This window comes from Eutrema salsugineum, unplaced genomic scaffold (genome assembly GCF_000478725.1).
Source record: "Eutrema salsugineum unplaced genomic scaffold, Eutsalg1_0 scaffold_2, whole genome shotgun sequence".
NCBI lineage: Eukaryota > Viridiplantae > Streptophyta > Magnoliopsida > Brassicales > Brassicaceae > Eutrema > Eutrema salsugineum.
Genome location: NW_006256829.1, coordinates 4,163,996 through 4,180,444, shown reverse-complemented (window position 1 = coordinate 4,180,444; position 16,449 = coordinate 4,163,996). Strand labels below are relative to the sequence as shown.

At 37.4% G+C, this 16,449-nt stretch overlaps 4 protein-coding genes across 4 annotated transcripts; 1 reads left to right on the top strand and 3 right to left on the bottom strand.

Annotated features, from left to right (window-relative positions):
• Positions 1-40: 40 nt before the first annotated feature.
• LOC18019398 (FT-interacting protein 1) lies at positions 41-2,504 on the bottom strand. The gene has a single exon (XM_006399719.2). The coding sequence runs from the start codon at positions 2,397-2,399 to the stop codon at positions 90-92; it is 2,310 nt and encodes a 769-aa protein (XP_006399782.1). The 5' UTR covers positions 2,400-2,504; the 3' UTR covers positions 41-89.
• A 1,511-nt stretch (positions 2,505-4,015) lies between these two features.
• On the bottom strand, positions 4,016-8,825 carry LOC18019397. The gene is made up of 12 exons (XM_006399718.2): positions 7,690-8,825; positions 7,215-7,417; positions 6,926-7,123; positions 6,759-6,830; positions 6,587-6,682; positions 6,430-6,509; positions 6,260-6,335; positions 5,948-6,158; positions 5,645-5,844; positions 5,462-5,567; positions 5,191-5,280; positions 4,016-4,959 (listed from the first exon to the last, which is right to left on the bottom strand). The coding sequence occupies exons 1-12, from the start codon at positions 8,204-8,206 to the stop codon at positions 4,220-4,222; spliced, it is 2,589 nt and encodes an 862-aa protein (XP_006399781.1). The 5' UTR covers positions 8,207-8,825; the 3' UTR covers positions 4,016-4,219.
• A 3,423-nt stretch (positions 8,826-12,248) lies between these two features.
• On the top strand, positions 12,249-14,075 carry LOC112086760 (high mobility group B protein 15-like). The gene is made up of 5 exons (XM_024156452.1): positions 12,249-12,318; positions 12,838-12,966; positions 13,130-13,208; positions 13,357-13,526; positions 13,559-14,075. Exons 2-5 carry the CDS (start codon positions 12,860-12,862, stop codon positions 14,073-14,075), a joined length of 873 nt encoding a protein of 290 aa, XP_024012220.1. The 5' UTR covers positions 12,249-12,318; positions 12,838-12,859.
• Positions 14,076-15,067: 992 nt separating this feature from the next.
• On the bottom strand, positions 15,068-16,384 carry LOC18019396 (DNA damage-repair/toleration protein DRT100). The gene has a single exon (XM_006399717.2). It carries the CDS (start codon positions 16,305-16,307, stop codon positions 15,174-15,176), a length of 1,134 nt encoding a protein of 377 aa, XP_006399780.1. The 5' UTR covers positions 16,308-16,384; the 3' UTR covers positions 15,068-15,173.
• Between the last annotated feature and the right edge of the window lie 65 nt (positions 16,385-16,449).

Genomic DNA, 16,449 nt, shown 5'->3' with positions numbered 1-16,449 from the left:
CAAAAACAAGCATTAAACCCCAAGTTCTTAGAAACTCAACAAACGTTTTTTTTTTCCTTATAAAAAAAGGCAGATGCAGATAATAATGTCTATAATAGACTGTCAGATCTTGCAGGTAGCCTCCTGAGGAGATTGAGTGGCACAGAGGGGAGCTTGTGCCTGAACCTTGGATGCCTCAGCACATAGATCCCAGCAAGAAGTGCCACAACCTGAAACGGTGTAACATACAACACAACAGCAGCTATGAGACAGAAGAAGACAAACAATGTGGTTGCCCTCGGGTCTCTCCAGCTCAGCAGCGATAAAAACCGCTCTCCCTGTGTTGCTAGATCGCCTATCACTGTCTGAACACGTCCTGCAATGCTCCTGAGCCGGTCATACCGCATCCTCACAATCTCAGAGGATCGTGAAGTCGGGAAAGTATCAAACTCTTCATCCAGCTCGTCAGGATGGACTGCGTCTGCGTGAGACAACCGTGTGTCCATGTGTGGCGGGTGCCTTGGTCTCCACCGGAAATTCCAGATACCGATCAAGAAAAGGTACAAGAAAACCGTTGGTAGGATGAGTTCCGGGTAGAGAACTAAGATTATGAAAAGAACATGAATGAGAATCGTGGTTATTGGGTTTCTCCAGTTGCATATCTGATCAAACCATTTCCCCACAGCGATGAGGCCACTCAGGACGTTCATGATTCTGAAGAAGTTAGCTTTACTCCTCCTCATGCTCCACATATGGGAATCCACGTCAAGCATGTACTCTACAATCTCTTTGCGAAGAGGCGGCTCTGCTCGGTTCAGCCTCGCCGAGACAATGTTCATCGCCTGGTGCCTCAAGCTGTCCAGCTGGAGAACTGATAACGGGTGGATGTAATGCATTTTGGGAAGTAATGGCTGAGAATACATGTGAAGCATGTTGATGAGAGATAAGCAAGTGAACCGTACAGCTAACTGTATTTCACCCGTTTTCTTGATTCCAGAAGGATGAAAGACGAGCAGAGGATATGAATGTGTGTAGATACGGTCAGCTTCAAGTGTCGAGAGACGGATTCTCACTTTCCCGATTCTCATATCTTTACCGCTTCCTCCTGGAATGTGTCCATTGTCGAATGCTCCAAAAGTTATGACAGTGCAGGTATCAAACACTTCCCATGTGTACTGCTCGTTCCATTTAGGCGTGAAACTATCAACAATTGTTCTCGTTCTGATCCATTTTTGCCCGTACTTAGCCACACAATACGCATCTGTTGTTCCCTTGCCGTCTTTTGTCTTCATCGGCATCAGTCCATGAGCGCTTATGATCCCTACTTCAAGCACTCCAATACTCGGTTTCCACAGCTGTTTCGCTGTTGGTCTTAGGTCGCTGCTGTAGTGAGTTGATTCATCAAGAACATGGTATCCTCCTTCAAGAAATATCCTTAGATGGATCCTGCTTGCGAATTTTATCTCTTTTTTCTCTCCATCCACCATGATATGTTTCTCCAAGTTGAACCACCTCGAGCTAAGTGGTCTATGGTCTAACCTCCTCTGCACATGCTGCAAAGGGATCGCACACCTTCCTAACGTTTCATCTTTGTTCGGTGCAACCCTATCTTCAACCGCGAGGATCAACGGCTCCTCAAATGGCTCAGCAACAACAAACATCAGATCTTCATTCCACATCGGGTTCAATGTTTTGGTCTGAGAAATCCGAGTTCGAAGAGTCTGGTTCCCAAGCATTGCTTTCACGTAAACTTCAGGGAACTTAGTTTTATCATGAGGTATCAAATCTTGAGCCTCGATCACATTGACTCTCACATACCAGAGCTTTGGTGAAAGATAAACCTTTGACCGGATATGCGTCACACCCTCGGGTCCAACCGTGGCTGCATCTGAGTGCCAAGCATCAGAGAAAGCTTCATCAGCTTGTGTCCCCATCCAAACAGCTAACATAAGCTCTCCTTTAACCTTGCGGCCATGTCGATCCTCCAAACGATACCACTGAGGAGCCAATGGACTATCAGGTGGAACTCGCTTAGGAATCTCATTAAGATCAAACATGATTCGACCAATCAAATCATCCACCATTAAATCTTTGTCTTTCACTACAACCTCCAAGATTGATGCTTGGATCCTCTCCTTTGAAAAAGCAAACACTTGCTTCCACTCCGGATTCGACTTCTTCTCGAAATGCTTAGTCACTCCTTTGTAGTTTCCCAGCTTCACTTCCACATAAGGATCACAACTACCGGTCATATCTTTCCCCGGTAATTCCTTAGCCTTCATGACCCGGACGTAGAGGTAATGCATCTGCTCAACCAAATCATAAGTGCAGGAGAGTTTATCACCTGTCACAGCTCCTGCACCAATCTTTGGTGAAGTCTCCTTCAGTGCAAAATCTATATTTTGCCCAGGTTTCTGCATCTTGTCTCTGAATTATTGATACTTCTGCAATTCTATTTCAAAGAATCCCTCTTCTGAGATCCAAGAACTTGTAATAAGGAATCTGTTTTCAGGGAAACTGCTTGAGTTCTGTTATCTTAAGACAACCTTCTGGTAAAAGAAAAGAAAAACAGAACACAGCAACAAATGGATCAGAGAGATTTTAACAGTTTACCAACATGGCAAAAACATATTAGTAACATAGACATCTCTGGAATCTAAATCAGATTAATGAGCAAGGAGTTTGAGATCTACACTCTTTTGAGAATAATATATGCAGTGTTGAAAATATTTATGGAGAAAATTAAAAAGGGGAAAAAAGTGAATAATTTTTATAGAAATTAAATGTTATTTGGGACTCTTGTTGAAGTTTTCTCACCAAACAAGCAGCTACCAAAACAAAAAAATGTTGACAGACATTTCCTAAATAATAAATATTCCAAGAAATGTATTTTACTTTTTCTTCCATAAAATTAGAGCAACCCCTCTTAGCTTTCTCCTAATCTGATTCCAACAAAGCTAGAAAGTCAAAAAAAAAATATAGAAAAAAGATTATCGATTACTTTACAGAAAAACAGAAAAAGAAGAGTAAACTTAAAGATCCATTATGTAACCCAAAAACAAAAATCAAATCTTTGAGAGACATCTAAACCCCACAAGAAATGTTATGTTTTAATGTCTTTTACTCTTTCACTATCGCTGTTACTTGAGCAACTGATCAAAACAACACTACAACTACACACAATATATTCTTTCAAGAAAAAGTAGAACTACACACAATATATCTACAAATATAAAAACCAATAAAAATAAATTAAGTCATGGTAATGTACCTCAGGGGATCTAAGGAAGAACAGAGAAAAGAACTTGGAAATACATTGTTTCTATAATGGAAAGTTTAGAAGAAAAAGAAGATACTGAAAATGAGATGGCGAAGCAGAGTGAGAGTGAGCTTTAGAGAGGTGAATGAAGAAGAGAGTGTACAGTCGAAAATAGAATATATGGGGACATGTGGGTGCTAAGATCTGCTGCTTTTTAGTGGACCTACTCTTTTGACCTCTTCTTTCTTTAGTTTATTCATCTTTTTCTTTTCTTAATTTTCTATTTGCCACTTCCAGTTTCACTCTCTCCTAAAGGTTTTTTTTCCACTTATTAGTTTATTTATTTATTAAAGCATTTAATGTTGAGTGTATTGATTGAAGGAAATCAATGTTCCTAGTATTTGCTTGTTTTCTTGTCTACAGCTTCTTTCATTGCAGGGAAATATGCTTTCTGTCTACAAACATTATTTTTGTATTCAACATCTTACTTCTACAAAGTTACAATGTGCTTTTTCATTTCTGCAAATGTTTGTATCTTTTTTGTGGTCGACCCTATAAATTTTGTCCATAAGTTTATCGCGATTAAAGTTCGCTTTAATACGAATTCATTAATATATGGATTTCTATCCAGAAGAATTTACATAACACTTTATTTTAAAAGAACTTTAAATGGTAGAGGAATCAGAACGGATCAATCTATGGCAGACTAGGCTGCTCTTTTATTAATAGAGATGGGTAGTAACTTTTTTTTTTTTTTTTTTTTTAGATGGGTAGTAACTTTCATTACAATTTATAAAAACATTGCCTATATTTATATTTTATTGTAACATGCAACATACATTTGTAGATTAAATTGAACACAAACCACCTAAGAGGCTAAACATCTAAACACAACCCTTGTAGCTAATTCCATAAGACTTTTTTTCTTTCTTATTTTGCTCCCAATCTAATGTACTAAAGGAGTTCTAAAGGTTATTTTCTTCAAGTTTGTACACTGAAGTACACATTGTATGTTTCATCTCTTAAGCTGAACAAAGGCGATAACACAAAGTTCCTCTGTGTTCCACTCATCACGAAACTCATCGGATTGTATTGACTCATTCCTTTTTTAAACCTAAAGCTTGCTCCCTGTTTATACTTCTCATCAGTCGCATCCGAATTACATTCAAGCCTCAGTTTCATTCCCGGCTCTAGGACTTGATCGCTGTAGACAAAGCAACCCTTTTTGCTCTCTAGCCTAAGCGACACGCTTCCTGGCTTCCCGTCAACTCCAGCTACTAACCGAAACCTCGAAGCATCTTGGTCGGTGGAAGAAGAGTCTTGAACCGCAAGGGAGCTATTAGTTGCTTGCATCACAAGCATGCCAGGGAAATCAAACGGTTCGATCATGACCAGGCTTCCAATTAGCTCCTCTGGACCCGAAATCCGTCCTTTGGAATCAGCGGTCACGAGCCTGAAAGTCGCCGCAACAGCGTTTTGTGTCCCAGGGGCAGGCGATACTTCCATCGTGATGGTTTGGTTGCTATTTGACAAGACGTAAGATATGTTTCCAGATTGTTGTGAGAGTGTGACAAGGTGGCTGTTATGAGTTTCAGGTATAGAATTTATCCATTTTTCAGCTTTAGCCTGAGTTGTGATGCTCCAGTCCTTGCTCGTGTGTCCAGCTAACAAGTAGGGACCATACAGTATGGCCTGAAGAGAAGAGTACTCGGGCCGATCATCTGAAATATTCACCAAAAACGGAAAAAAAACAAAAAAAACAGTTTCTGTTAGTATTGCTCTGTTAAAACAGAGTTGTATACAATTTATACATCATGAACAAGAACCGTTTTTTATTTACTTAACCAACTCTACATAGCATAAATGATACAATATATTCAATATCCTGCTAGGAAATAATTTTTACCAGAGTAAGGATAGTGCAATCAGAAGATTCAGAACAGTGGCTGTACCTTTTATAGCTTCGGTTCTGATACTCAACGGTAGTTCCATCGTTACTTGATCACCGGATTTCCAGTTCTGTTTGATTGATAGAAAATTACCTGCAAAGAAAAATGCAGGTCCAGTAAGATTCTTATTTTCACAATCTAGAGACTATAACAGAAACAGAGGACACTCGAGTCAAGCGGTTTCTGCTTTTAGAATCTAAAAACCAAGTTTTCGTAACCTTTTATTCGGTTCCACTGATATATAAAGGTTACAAATACAGAACTCTCAAATCACCTGAAGCTGGTACTTTCAGGGATTGCCCATTCAAAGATACTTTGGCACCTTCAGAGTTTGTCCAAACTGGAATTCTTAGATTCAAAGTCAACTCCTTGCCCATTCCCTGCAAGAAAGTTGGATCCATCAAACTCTCTATTTTACAGGAATGGGTTGCATCTGGTTTTAAACCAAAAAGTTTACCCCTTTGGAAGAAGAGAAAGAGAATGTCACACGCATGTACGGATCCCACGACACAACGGGTTTAACTTTCTGAGATAGCGAAAGACCAGCAGATTTCCAATCGAGTGAGCTAGATATATATTGGGTGACATAAAGAGCTGGAGATTCCCCATCTTCTTGAAAATAAATAGAATCTCCCAGTTTTGAGAAAGATTCAATTCCTATGGACAGAAACAAACAAACAAACAAAAACCTTCAAGAATTATCTATTTTTGTTAAGTAAATACAAATGTAGCTAACCAGATGATGATGCTTAAAAGTTACCAGTGCCATAGCAACACCAGAAGGCACCATATGGTGTTCCCCAACCGTGATAAGTCACGGCCTTAGAAACACCTCTACCCAATGGGAGCATGTAAATCATCAGTCCAGGCTCGGTTCCTCTTTGAATTCCGAGCACACCGTTGGTCAAAGCTCGCTCGTAATAGTCTGCATAGCTAACCTCTTTTGTCCACCTGAATAGATTCCTAGAGACCTGAAATTGTAGAAGTTTGGAGATATGTTACCTTTAGTTGAGAAAATCAAACAGAGAAAAACAAAAACAAAAAACAAAACAAAACAAGCTTAAAATCCTACCTTGAGCATGTTATAAGTAGTACATGATTCCTCGTTTTCAGTTTGGAGCGTAGTCGCCATTCTCTTTGGATCTTGCCTGAAGTTAGCATTTTCCAAATCATGGTGAAGAGTTAGAACCAAGGTCTTGTTAAAATGAACCAAACTCTTAAAAGTCAAGGTAATGGTAGTACCAGAACTCACTGACTGATGTTCCTCCAGTTGCATAGCTGTGAGAAGCATTAACGATGTCCATAAAAAACATCGAGATTTCCTGGAAATGCCAAATTTCAAAGTCAAGAGAAACCGATGTTTTCTTTACTTTTCCGGGGCTTATGCTTTAATACCTACCTTATGGAGTGGATCACCAGTGATTTCATACCGGAGTTGGGATCCGACAACAATGGGAATATGTGTGTTAGAGTGAAATCCGCTTATGTCATCGGCCTGAAAAGAAAGTTTATGCAAGATTCTGTTATATTACCATTCACATCTATTCAAAGCTAATCATCAAGTAAACTACCTGAATTGCAAGCACCCCGAGAAAGCAAGGCTTGTCAAAGAGATGTGCGAGCAGCAAATACTTGGAATCTCCCTGCAGAGTCCAATAAAAACTATGATGTGAAGCAAAAGCTAGACAGAAATCTAAGGAGCCTTTTTTTTGGAGAGTCTAATAAGATTTTAACCCACAGTGATGCTGTATATCTGATAGAGAACATCATTCATGCCACCAGTCTCCTCGTTCAGAGATTGCCAGTGTCGTTCAACGCTGTACTTCTTTATCACATTACGAACACGGCCATAGAAGTAATCAGCCATCCAGGTTGCCATTTTCAGAGCTTGACTGTTCCCAGCCAACTTGTATTGATCCACTAGGCCGGCTAAAATCTGTCAAAGTCAAGAATGTAAAGTTGAAACCTTTTTTTTTCAAACACAAGCATATTATCTACATCTAATTTCAGAAAGTCTGAGTTTTCACCTTGTGAATGGTGTAGTAAGGAGCCCAGACAGGCGTTATAGCTTCAAACCGGTCGAAAAAACTGGAAGGGAAAGCAGAGAGATACCCTGTGCCAAATTTCTGCTGGCAAGCAGATAGAGCTGAGATAAGATCCGACATTTTCTGCTTGAGAGTATCGTTATGAGTACTTGCCCACATATAAGCTGTTGCACTCAAATAGTGACCTTCAAAACAAACAGTCAGATTTTATGAGCCATGCAGTAAAAGGTAACTCCTTTCAGACTCAAGGCAATTAAAAGGTAAGAATCCTCTATAAGTATATGCAATCAAAAGGTCATTCCTTTAACGGGCCTATGCAATCCTAACTGTAAAACCCTTTTGAGGGTCTAAGCAATCTAATACCAAAGATTATATCTTTAAACCATTTTTGCATAGTATCAAATACATGAATCAAGAAACTGTATTTGAATTGAGGGAAAAGGAATCAGGTTTTTACCGACGAAATGGCCACGGAGTTCAATATCTGGTCTCTCCCATCCTCCATAGTAATCTCCCGGAGCATCAAGACCAGCTGCTTTACGGAAGCTCCAGGTCAAACTATCAACATCCAACATCAATAGATACTCAAGGTTTGTCTGCTGAGCCCTCCAGTGGAAGCTATTTGGGTCCAGTCTAACGTCGTGCAAAGAGACTTCCTTGAGAAAGCTACCAGAGGCGTTGTCTGAGTTCTTTATCTTCCTGTACATCATAGTCCAACCATATTCATCTTCCTCTTCCCTTAACATCTTCCTTGGCAACAGACTAGACCAAGCTGTGTCATCAGTTGGTGTTAGATGGTAATGAGAGAACATCTCTGTCTTCAAAGATTCGTTCTTTGATTGCAGAAGGTCGTAGCGGAAAGTATGCGATGAGAGCTGCGTAGGAATGTTTGTACACTCTTTTGCTACACAGATAACAAAGCTTATGCATAATAGAGCAATGGTTATGATGAGACCAGACATCATCTTACCCATCCTCTTTTGTCTTAAAAGAAACAAACCAAACTCAAAAGTATGTAAAAAGAAAGATTTTGTGAAGTTCAAACTCAAAACGCAAAACCCCCAAAATCCTAAATTCAGATTCCAGGAATAGAATGCAGAGACACAAAACCCATTAACAGTTACAGAGATCAGTTTGTAAGATCGTTGGAAAAAGGTTTTGAATTGGAAGAGAGAATAATGTAATGAAAGGGGATATTTATAAAGCGTAATAAAGCAAAAGAGTCCCGACGATTTAAGCAATGTATACCACAAAACAAACAAATGTAATAAGATCACGTGAAAAAGAAAAAAAAGAGGGAATTTTTTGATAAAAATTCCGAAAAATAAAAGAATCGAGGAGGTCACGGATAGTTTGTCGCTTTCACTGCCTGCTTTTGTATTTGACTCTGTAAAAAGGAAGAACTGTTTCGAGAGAGATCAGTGGGATGTTTCTGGTTTTTCTCGAGATGAAGAATGGACTACTAAACAAAATATCCAAATTGTAGAGGATTAGTGTGTTTTTTTTTTCCTTCCGATTTGAAGGATTAAATTTTGTTTGTCCTTTTAAATCGCTAATTAACGAAAATGGAGAGAGACAAGAAGAGGTTTAGCGTTGCAGAGAAGAAGATAGTGGAGTATAGGGAAAATAGTTGAAGGAGAGAGAAATAATAATGAAAAAAATAATTTATTTGCATACCGTGGCGTCAAAATTGATACCACACAAAATTGTGCTTTTTGCTGTGTTACTGACTTAAATTAAAAAGTTAATAATAATAACATTCTTAACCTTTTTAATAGTATATAGATGTAGGGACGTTAAGTATTGGTGGTATTCAAACTTATTTAACTGTTCAATTTAAAATTAAACTAACATACTACAAATAGAAACTAATTAGTTTGAATGATTGGAACACAGCTGGATATACATAACTAAGTGGAATACGATGACATGTGAGTCATTTCTAAACTATATATATATATATATATTGCGTGACTTATAAAGATTTTTTTGGATTTTTATTTGTCAAAAAAATAGTATTCCCTCTGTTCAGAATGTTTAAGGTTTTTGCACACAGTTTAAGGATTCATTTAATTTTTATTTTTTCTATACTAAAAATATTATTTATAATTCATTTAAATATCATTCAGCCAATAATAAGACAATCTGCAGAATATAAAAGGTCAAAAACTATAAAAATTCATTAAATTTTGCATTGAAAAGTGAGAACATCAAATAATTCTGAACAAAAAAACCTTCTAAAACATCAAATAATTCTGAACAGAGAGAGTATAAATCTTTTTTATAAGGTTTATACATATCACTAACTACTGATATTTGTTTACTTATTACGAATGGATGGCTCTTGTAGATCGTCTGGTCTGTGAAGGCTGCCTCTATGATTACAACGTGTAACGTGTTCGACGTTCTAGCTAGGCATATAATGGCTTGTGGATAAAACATACTTATTTGTCAAAGAAGCTAACTTTGTACAGACAAAAATATTATAAATAATTCATTACTATGAGATTTTTATATCACTAGAACAAGACATGTGGTTTCTGTTAATACGTGATGTTGCAAATAATAAGATGAAAAGAATACGCATCACAAAAATGCATCTAAAAACACTAAAACAAAATAATTACAGCTATATATGGCATAAACAATAAAAAGGACAATAGTCGTATGTTATGTCTTTGTTGGATTAAAATTAAATAGTCTTATGTTATGTCTTTGTTTTAGTACACGGACACAAAATATATGTATTTACGGTTTTCTTCCTTCCACAAGTGAGGACTCCTTCAACCAATTTCTCTAAATTTGTGATAGATATTAACAAAGACAAAAAATCGTGAAAAATATTGAAGGAGTATTCAATGGGTTTCGTTTATAGTAATTAATTTGAAACGGAAGGTATACTTATAAATGCTAGTATAATCGTGAGACGCCGATATTGATGTTAATTCCCTGGAATTAATGACTTGAAATTATTACGTATGTAGTATTAAATACTAAATAAATCTACAAGATATACATTGAAAGAGTTGTTGTGTAGTTATGGAGAGTGATGGCTGGTTAGTTAGATGTACTCGTCATCAGTCTATTTTGAGGATAAAATATTTTGGACATTCCGACAATTAATTTGTTATTTTCATCTCTGCTAAGATATTTGCTGCCGTCAATTATTGGATCAATTGAATTATTTCTGTTGGGAAAGCCATTGGTTCTTAAAAGTTAAGGTAATATTCTCTGAATAATATGATGACGGTTTAGTTTGTTGCTTCAAGAAAGGATCATCATCTTCACGTCAAAGTTAACAACCAAATGTCTCTTTTTCGAGTATAGTGCAAAGGATACACGAGTTACTTTTCAATTCCCACTTGTACACTGCATATCTATATATGCAATTATGCATAAGATATTCACCCCAAAATTTATGATCACGAGTTGTTGATAACAAAACTGGTATATACTGTAAATAATTTGTTCTTTTTTTTGTCAACTTCTGAAAAATGTGCTAGTGATAAAAAAAAATGTTTTAGCGATAATATGTAAATATAGTTTGTGAACATTTTCTCTCTAACTTCTTTAGTAAATTTTATAAAATTTTGAAAAGGTTGTGCCTTAACAAAACGCGGTTTCTTTGTTCATTATCGACAAAAAAAAATCATGTGTAATATATGATTTTAGGTTTTGTGCATGTGTTAGATAAATATTTTCGTAACCAGCCAGTTTAATTAAAACTAATTTTGAAGAATTATTTTTATCTAAACTCATTAATAAATCTTCCAAGGTATCACAAAATACATTTTTATCCATTCCAATGCTCCGAGTTGGTGAGAAACTACAGTCTGCTATATTTAAGTTCATCGCACAAATATATAGGAACGTACTAAGATTTTAATAATACCAAAATATGGTATTTGAAGACCAAATATGCAATCTTTACCTCTGGATTTAGCTTTGGCTTCAGTTCCAATTCCAGCTCCTATGTTTCGGTTTCAGCAACAATTCTTAACTTCAACACTGTAGTTCCAGTTCGACAGCATCTCAATAAAAGTTTATTTGCTTCAAAATATTATCTATATAACCCTCTTCAAAAAAAATTATCTCTATGTAATTATATCTTCACTACTTTCTCAACATACAAGCGGGGGATATAAGAACTCTCCTATTGTTTCAAAGGAAAAAAATGGACGAATTCAGACGGATAATGAATTTTGCAGATAAAAAAGAAAGTTTTGGCTGAGAAAATAAAAACAATAAGTGGTCTAGATGAACCAAAAAAGCTGGCAGTTAAGTTAAAACTTACTATAAATTTCAAAATCAGCAGTAAGCACAAATATATACTTTAATTAATAGAATGCTTCAAAGCATACTTTGCATCACATATTCACATACTTGTTATGAAATTCTTTCATGTACGGTATACTTGTCAATAAGAAAGTAACTTAAAAGCATCACATACGTGTTGTGCAATTTTCTCCCGCACGATATTCATATGTTCTTTGTGTCGTATCTTCTTGTTATTCTAACAAAAAATTATAACTGTCTACTTCATAGTTATGAATTTATGATGATCTTTATCGGGCAAGGCATCATCACTAATAGCAGAATCTAAATCAATGTAAAAATCCATACCATCAATGAATTAAGTATGTAATCTAGTTTTGATTTTGGTTTGTGTTTTAGAGTCATCTTACATATTCGAACTATCAAATGTGTATTTAATGACGGACCAAAGAGAAGAATGTCAACCATAGAATTTATATTTCTCTTTTTTATGCGTATCAAAAAGACGGTAAAAATAACAAAAGCACAGCCAAACCGTAGACAATTAGATTAAAAGATCCATACCAAACCGTACCGAAATCGATCGGGTCGAAACTACCTAACCGTAAACCAAAGTAAACTCTGAGTTGCTCTCTCTCTCTCTATTCTCGCCTTTTTATTATTATTTTCTTTTTGTTTTCGTTAAAAGACGCCGTTTTCTTACCAGTCAACAAAACCGTTACACGCTCTCCCAATAACGAACTCTTTTTCCCGCCCGACTCAAGTACAGTCCCTATTGCCATTTTTTTCTCTTCCTCCAAAAATTTGCAAGGTATTTTCTACGCTCATCGTTGTGGTTGATTTGTGAATCGGTATATATGGAAAGAAAGTCGGAATCGATTTCTGGAAGTTTCTGTAAATTGGAGTGTGTATTATGTTCAAATCTTCTTCTTTTCTCTGTGTTTCCCTCTTGAGGATTCTATTCGCTAAACCGATATATGGAAAGCCGAATTTGTTGTCTGGTCAAATTCCTTTTATGTTTATTTTGAGTTTATTGGTCAAATCGATACATGAGCTGATAGGTCGAATCGTGAAACAATCGTTTTTCTATGGATGTGTTAGGTTTTGAAAGAATGGTTGGAATTTTGACTCTGTTTAATGGGTTTTGTCTCTTCAAGGATATGGAGAACCAATTTCGACCTTTCTGTTTGGGCATCTTTGTTTATAATATTTGAAAACTGATCTCCTGTGTATGTATCTATGAGTTTCTGTGTTTATGCAAGACGGCTAAATACGTTAAGATGTGCAGAGCCTTAAAGTCTCTGACTTTTGTTTCATATATAAAAAGCAGGAAAGTAAATGCTGCAGAACCAATGAATCGGATTACTCCTGAAGCAACGTATGAGGCTGTGGTTGCAGACCCTGAGCTTTTCATGGCTTCCTTGAAAAAGCTGCACTCTGACTTGGGTACTAAATTCAGGTAAGATTCTTCTTTTTCCTTTTAATCCTTTCTTTACTTATGAGAGTAAGTTCAGTTGTTGTTATCTATCTGTTGGCTCTGACTAAACTTTAGTGTTCAGCAAGTTTCCATCTTTGAGATATGTATGATTTCACCATTCTACAATATTGCATTGTGATTGTAGGGTTCCTGTTGTATCAGGGAGAATCTTGGACTTGCACAAGCTTTTCGTTGAGGTAACCTCTCTTGGTGGTATCAATAAGGTATGTCCTCTCCAAATGAGATTTTAGTTCACAGGATATATGATACATGCTTTCTTATGTCTCAATTATTTCGCCTTTGTCCTTAAAATCTTTGAAATTCTACATTGATAGTTGTCCTTGGGTCATTTTTCCTTCTTTGAAATTGCAGGTACTTGTTGAAAAGAAATTGAACGAAGTCGCTGCTACATTTGATTTTCCTCCAACAGCAACAAGTGCATCATATAGACTGCACAAACACTACATGTCGCTGCTTTACAATTACGAGCAGGCCTATTACTTAAGATCTAATGACCAGAATCCTCCAGGTTTTGCTCCCATTTACTATTTTACCTAATTCAAATTTTGAGTTACTTTTTCTCTCTCTCTCTCTCTCTCTCTCTCTCTCTCTCTCTCATGAATATATTGCAAAATCTGAGCAAAACCCTTTTCTTTTGTGTTGTTATCTCTTCAGGATCTCTAACTGGTTCAAATGTGACTGAAGTGGTCGACAGGATATCAAAAAACGGATATCTTGAAGCTGTACCAATGATATCAGAGCAGTTTAAAGAAGCTCTGTATCATCAGCTTCTTCGACAAAACACAGTTGCTCATCAACAAAGTCGTGGTGTTTTCCCCAACACTTGGAACAATAATGCCATGAGAACTGAAAAGGAAGAGTACAAAGCGAAGCTTAGGACAGGACAGCTCACAAGTAACGCTGTTCCACTGCAACAGAGGCTTCCAGAGCAAAATGTAGACAGGGCTGAAGCTGAACTTCCAATAGCAGAAGCCGAAGAAGAGGAAGGCGAATCTGATCCCAAACTGGAAGAGATAGCTGTAGCTCCTAATGAGAAAACTGGCGATGTTGTGATTAAACATCTCCAGTGAAGAAAGCTGAAGAGCCGATTATGGTGGTGACTGCTGAGCAGAACTGATAGGGTGGAGATTGTTTACTTGTTGCACGAGACAACCTCTATTGGGCTTAGTACTGTGATTTTACTGTTTTTTTAGATTTCTTCGGCAACAAGGCAGGTTTGGGAGTGAACGGGTTTAACAATTTGTTGGTCTTTTAAAATGCTAAGTCTTGTTTTGTTGCATAGGAGTGGTGAGGGAGAGAAAGTGAAAGAGCGGAGAGGACGTTTTCTTTTATCTTGAAGGATTTCGTTATTTTCAATTTCATTTTTATTGATATAATTATGTCATGGAAAAAAAAAAGGAAGATAATACTCTTTTTAATCTTGATCTGTGAAAACAACAAATTCATAACTGAGTGAAAGATATTGGATTGCTTAAGGGAGAATCCAGAGATTTTATCCACAAAAACACCGATATAAAACCAACGAGAAAATATTCTACTTCAAATGTTCTGATTATCATGAGGTAACCGATGTATATTACGATTGTACATTGCATAAATGATATTCCATAATAATAAATGATATCTCTTATAGTGTCTATATCTATAGTATGTGTTTTGCATTTAACCAAGTCTAAAGTCTCCCCGGACAGCCACAACAGCTTGAAACATAATTGGGTCAAACAACTTTTTTCTTATAAAACTATGTCCAAGGCTTCATACACTCTCAGCGGATCGAATCCATAAGGGATACCTAAGTTTTCTAAATCCTTTATGGATTCTCTTATAATGTGTCTATATCTATAGTGGACATACTCTTTAATCATAAAAATAAATATTGGTTTTGAAGGTAATTTACATTGACAACGATATTACTTTTTCTTTTTTACTTATAAGTTCTAAGTTTATTTTGACATGCTCTTATTGATGACAATGTTTGGAGATTCAAAGCATATAACAGTGAGAAAAAAACTTACAAAAAAAAATAATAAAAATACCAAATGGAAATATTGCAAATGCCTCATTCAAACGGCTAGCTACATGGCAATGGTAATGAGGAAATATAAATAATTTATATCAAAATCAAGTTTTTGGTATGATTTCCCAAATCATTTTAATAATTGATAAAATTATTTCTTACAATTCCCGAGAGGCTTTCCACATAGGCAGCTATTATAAGCGAACGATGTGGCTTCCAGATGATCAAAATGAGATCCCGTTGGAATCTTCCCACACAGATGGTTGTGACTCACGTCGAGGTGCCCAATAAACGATGCCGCCGTTATACTTGCCGGAATTGGTCCCTGTAGACGGTTGTTGGAAAGATCCAGCACCGTGAAGTACGATCTCGGCCCAAACGTGTTAGGTATCCGTCCGGCGATAAGGTTCCCGCTCAGATTCAAATTCGAGATCGAAGAGCTCATCAAAGTCCCCGGAATTGGACCGGAGATCAAGTTCCCCTCGAGATTAAGCGTCGCGAGCACCGACATTTTGCCAAGCGAAGCCGGTATTGGGCCGGTGATTCGGTTCATGGAGAGCTCAAGATCCGCGAGACGGTAGATTCGGGTCAGAGATACGGGTATTTGACCCGAGATTTTGTTACCGCTTAAGAGCACACGACTCAGCATCTTTAACCGGCCCATATCTCGCGGTATGACTCCAGAGATATAGTTATTCCTGAGATCCAGATGCGATAAACTCGTTAATCTCGTGATCGACGAAGGAATCCCACCGGATATTTGATTATCGGCGAGATTCAACACTCTCAGTCTATGCAGCTTCCCAATGTTCGCCGGAATCACGCCGGAGATTTTATTCCCGACGAGATCTATATGTCTCATGAAAAGCAGATTTGCGATGCAGCTGGGAATCACGCCGGAGATTCCCTGCCAGTCGGCGATGATGATGCCGGAGAGGTGGGTGAGTTTACATATCGCCGGCGAGATTGAGCCGGTCATCAGCCCACTCCGTTTTGCCTGCTGGAAAATCGGGTCCTCGGATTCCGCGCGGAGAGTGATGCCGGAGACTCGGTGAGTATTGGGATCGCAGCTCACGCCGTACCAGCCGTTGCAGCAGTCCTGGCCTTTCCAAGTGTTGAAAACGCCGATGTAAGGCTCATTGAGCTTTGATCGGAACTCAAGAAGCGCCGCTCGTTCGGAGGGTAGACAAGCTTGGACCACCGTGGCGCCACCGACGAGAAGCAATACGACGACGTTGGTTAATACGATCACCAACGACTTCTTAGCATCCATTGTCTCGATCATTACAAGACCTGACTTATACAGAAATTTATCTTCCAAGAATCTCTTGGTGTGATGTGTTTATTGAGCTTACATAGGTTGACATTGAAATGACTTTAACTACTTTGTTCCTATATTTATAGTCATATTGATATTACTTTTAGTG

Coding starts and splice junctions, on each gene's coding strand:
- LOC18019398 (XM_006399719.2), bottom strand. CDS start 2,399: ATGCAGAAACCTGGGCAAAATATAGATTTTGCACTGAAGGAGACTTCA.
- LOC18019397 (XM_006399718.2), bottom strand. CDS start 8,206: ATGGGTAAGATGATGTCTGGTCTCATCATAACCATTGCTCTATTATGC. Junction 6,336..6,429: donor ACATCAGTCAGTGAGTTCTG/GTACTACCATTA, acceptor TGCTAACTTCAG/GCAAGATCCAAAGAGAATGG. Junction 6,159..6,259: donor CTACTTATAACATGCTCAAG/GTAGGATTTTAA, acceptor CTACAATTTCAG/GTCTCTAGGAATCTATTCAG.
- LOC112086760 (XM_024156452.1), top strand. CDS start 12,860: ATGAATCGGATTACTCCTGAAGCAACGTATGAGGCTGTGGTTGCAGAC. Junction 12,967..13,129: donor GACTTGGGTACTAAATTCAG/GTAAGATTCTTC, acceptor TTGTGATTGTAG/GGTTCCTGTTGTATCAGGGA. Junction 13,209..13,356: donor CTCTTGGTGGTATCAATAAG/GTATGTCCTCTC, acceptor TTGAAATTGCAG/GTACTTGTTGAAAAGAAATT.
- LOC18019396 (XM_006399717.2), bottom strand. CDS start 16,307: ATGATCGAGACAATGGATGCTAAGAAGTCGTTGGTGATCGTATTAACC.